The sequence below is a fragment of the Ornithodoros turicata genome, chromosome 7 (genome assembly GCF_037126465.1).
Source record: "Ornithodoros turicata isolate Travis chromosome 7, ASM3712646v1, whole genome shotgun sequence".
NCBI classification, from domain to species: domain Eukaryota; kingdom Metazoa; phylum Arthropoda; class Arachnida; order Ixodida; family Argasidae; genus Ornithodoros; species Ornithodoros turicata.
The window spans coordinates 47,550,226-47,554,146 of NC_088207.1; the positions used below are offsets into that span (position 1 = coordinate 47,550,226).

Here is a 3,921-nt window from a genome sequence, read left to right on the forward strand (position 1 = left end):
CGGTAATGGGCCTTCGCAGTAGTTTTGGCAACGCTGCTTTCGGAACCTTAGAAAGCTTGCTGCTGTTCCAAATTCTGTTATCGTCTAGAAGGAACGAATTGTTGCTCCGTTTTTCGATGATCTTCCTGGGTTCGGAGTACTGGAGTTGACCTTTATAGATGTGTCCAGGAAGCTTGACACGCACAAAGTCGCCTGGTTCGAAGTGTTGTTGCTTTGCGCTTCTTTTTTCATCAACGTAACCTTTAAGCCGGGCTTGTTTCTTCTCAATTCTTTCTCGGAGGCGATTCATTTCCGATGCTGGCTCGGTCAAAAATTTTCGTGTTGGAAAACCGATGGTGTTTAGTCGTGTTCGTATGTCTCTTCCATGTAACAGAAAAGCTGGAGCTAGTCCCGTGGACGAGTGAGGTGTAGCACGATACACCCGATGTATTCCAGTACGGCCTCTTTGATTGGACGGTTCTCTAACTGCGCCACTTGGACGAAACTTTTTAGTACCTTGTTGAACCTCTCGATCATGCCATTTCCTTGTGGATGGTAGACTGAGGAGCGTATGTGGCGAATTCCTCGTTCTTGGAGAAAAGCACGAAACTCGTGGGAAATGAATTGGCAGCCGTTATCAGTCAGAATTTCAACGGGGTAGCCTTCCCTGCTGAAGATTTGGCGCAGAAACCCGATAACAGTTGCAGTTGTGACTGTATTCGAAAAGAACAGTTCGGGCCACCGACTTTGGTAGTCTATCAAGGTGATCATGTACCGGCAGTTCTGTGGGGCCTTTTCAAAAGGACCAACAACGTCCATGCTGACTTTTTCCCAAGGTCCCTCTGGAAGTTTCACAGGAGTGAGTGGAGCAGGTGCCGTCTTCGCGGACTTGTCCGCTGTTTGGCATATGTCGCAGCCCCGGATAGCAGATTCAACGTTGCTGTCCATCGCAGGCCACCAGTACAGTTGACGCAAGCGCTGCTTTGTACGCACTATGCCCGGATGTGCCTCATGCGCCAGGCCAATTACCCTTGACACTAACGCAGGTGGCACAACAATCCTATCCCCGCGCAGCAGTAGTCCATCAACTTCTGACAGCTCCGTGCGAACCTTAAAGAACGGCACAGCGTTGACTCGAAGAGCCGCTTTCGAAGGCCATTCTCCTCGTATGTAGCGCAGAACGTCCTGCATTACTGAGTCGGAAGTTGTCTCACGCTGGAGCTGCTCCTTTGAGATGCATTCTGTGACGACGCACTGATTATGTGTTTACACACACACGCGATTGATTATGTGTTTAATGGCACAAAGGCAACAAAGGCGTCTGAAGGGCTTGGTGATCAGTCTCTAATGTGAACGGACGACCCCAAAGGTATACATGCCAGTGTTCAAGTGCCCAAATGCATGCGAGGGCCTCTCTTTCTCCAGCTGAGTATTTCTGTTCCTGGGGAGTTAACGCCCGGGATGCGAAGGACACCGTGCGGAAGATGGTGCCATCCCGCTGACGCAAAACAGCACCAAGCCCATAAGCGGAGGCGTCTGTAGTGACGGCACAGGTAATGCTGGCTCGAACATGCTGAGGGCTGAACATGTGGAGATGAGTCTTTTAACCTTCTCAAAACTTTCTTGAGCTTGTGGATTCCAGTGGAAAGCGTCTGCGCCTCGCAGCAGTTCACGCAGAGGTTCCACCACATCTGCATAATTCTTTATGAATTTGGCGTAGTGGCCACTCATTCCCAGAAATGACCTCAGTGTACGTAAATCTGATGGTGCTGGGGCTTCTAAAATAGCTTTGACGTTGGTCTCGAGTGGAAACATTTTCCTTCCTATACTGTGTGACCGATAAAAGAGAGCTCGTTGACGCCAAAAACGCACTTGTGATTTAACCGTAACCCTGCATCAGAGATCCGTTGCAAAATTGAACGCAGATCCTGTTCATGCTCTTCTTCATTCTTCCCAAATATGATGATATCCTCCAGATAGTGTAACGCCCCTGTACATCCTTTCAGCACATTAGCCAAAAGCTTCTGAAATGCAGATGGCGCGGAGGCCAGCCCGAAGCACAATCTCTTGTACCGGAATAGCCCTTCGTGCGTTATAAACGCAGTGAGATCTCTGCTCTCTTCGGCCAGTAAGAGCTGGTGGTATGCTGCTGTTAAGTCCAACTTGGAAAATATCTTTGCACCGGATAACTTGTTCAGCAGCTCTTCCATATTCGGCAATGGGTAGCAATCTGGCACGACAGCTTTGTTTGGCGCCCGCAGATCTACGCATAGCCTGATCCGACCATCCTTTTTCTTGGCCACGACAAGTGGCGATACCCACGGCGATGCATCAATAGCCTCAATGACGTCCATATCCAGCAGTTTCTTTAGTTCTTTAGACACATCGTCACGTATCTGTAGGGGTAGCCTTCGGAGCTTAGTAGTTGTAGGCTGCACGTCTGTCCGTACTTTGACTTTGTGCTCGTAGCCTTTGGCTAGGCCCAGCTCCGGTGAAAACAGGTTCGCAGACTCGCACTTTGCTATTCGCTCGCTGGCACCGGTTGTATCTGCTGTCTCCAGGCACTGTAAGAGTGCCCCGTCAATCCGCAAGTCTAGCGCAGCAACTGCGTCGAGCCCCTATAGCGTCGTTCCATGATGTACGACGTAAAAGGGAAGGGTCGCGCTACGTGTCTTGTACTTGACAGGTAGGATGACGCACCCTCGCACTGGGATCTCTTTCCTCGAATAGTCGTGAAGTTCGTGACGCAGGCTGCAGGGTGAACTTCTTGGCGTATGTGGACTGATAGACAACCGACGAAATTATGGAAACTGACGAGCCCGTGTCTATTAAAAACGTGACGTCCTTTCCATCGGCTTCTGCTGTAATGTGGATAGCCTTCGCCGCAGATGATTGTACTTCCAATAGTATTGCAGGTTCTGTCCTGGACGGGTAATCCTCGTGATGTGCGCCTTCAGTTACGACTTCGCGAGTGGCACCGCGTTGCTGCTTTTTTGCACCTCGGCATACGGCTCCGAAATGCCCAATTTTCTTGCACTTAAAACATTCTTTGTACCTGGCTTTGCATTCCTGCGAGTTGGCCAGATGGTACGGTGAACCACAACGAAAGCAAGTAGTTGCATTCTTCCCTTGAGCTTGGGGCTTGGGAGTTGCGGGCTTGCCAGCCGATCTCTTGAACGGCTTCTTGAACACTTTTTCAACCGCAGCTGTGTTCTCCTGCAAGATCCGCTGGGTTTCCTTGCGGCTCTGCTCAACATGACTCGCGATCTGTGTAGCCCTTTCCAAAGTAAGTGTTGATCCTTCCAGTAGAAGTCGCTCGCGTACTTGGGGCAGGAGGGCCTTGTCCACAAGTTGGTCCCGTAGCGTTTCGTCAAGCATGGTCCCGTAATTGCAGGTAATGGCGAGACCTCGAAGAGCAGTCACGTATTCCGCGATACTTTCGTCCGGCAGCTGAGAACGCTGACGGAATTTCCTGCGCTCCACCATAACGTTATAATTCTCGGCATACCGCTTTTCAAGTGTTGCCAAAGCTTCTTTATACACATTTACTGTGGCTGTGGTGGAGTCTCCGCTGCTTTGTTCCGACGGTACGGCAGGAACTGACAACGTGTAGAAAATTCTTTGTCCTTCCGTCCCAAGAGCATGAAGGAGCATTGCCTTTTGACGATCGGGCCTGTAGGATATTCCGTGGCAAGCATATAATTATCGAACATCCGCCGCCATTGACTCCATGGAACGTGAGGCTTGCCCGGTCGCTCAAGAAACGGCGGCACAGCAGGAAGTCCGGGGAAGCTCATGACGTTTAGAAAGTAACGTTGGCGAATGAGTCCTCAATCCAAAAACATCTGGCAGAAGGTAGGTTCTTCCCGACGTCGCCAAAATGTTGTGTCCGCTCAGCCAGACATCCCATTCCAGAATCCTTTATTGATAGCGATCCCCATG

General features: G+C 50.4%; 2 protein-coding genes across 2 annotated transcripts; both read right to left on the reverse strand.

Annotated features, from left to right (window-relative positions):
• Positions 1-384: 384 nt before the first annotated feature.
• LOC135400622 (uncharacterized protein K02A2.6-like) lies at positions 385-1,170 on the reverse strand. Its single transcript, XM_064632452.1, has one exon. It carries the CDS (start codon positions 1,168-1,170, stop codon positions 385-387), a length of 786 nt encoding a protein of 261 aa, XP_064488522.1.
• A 258-nt stretch (positions 1,171-1,428) lies between these two features.
• LOC135400623 (uncharacterized protein K02A2.6-like) lies at positions 1,429-3,633 on the reverse strand. The gene is made up of 3 exons (XM_064632453.1): positions 2,680-3,633; positions 1,852-2,543; positions 1,429-1,807 (listed from the first exon to the last, which is right to left on the reverse strand). The coding sequence occupies exons 1-3, from the start codon at positions 3,631-3,633 to the stop codon at positions 1,429-1,431; spliced, it is 2,025 nt and encodes a 674-aa protein (XP_064488523.1).
• Positions 3,634-3,921: the final 288 nt, after the last annotated feature.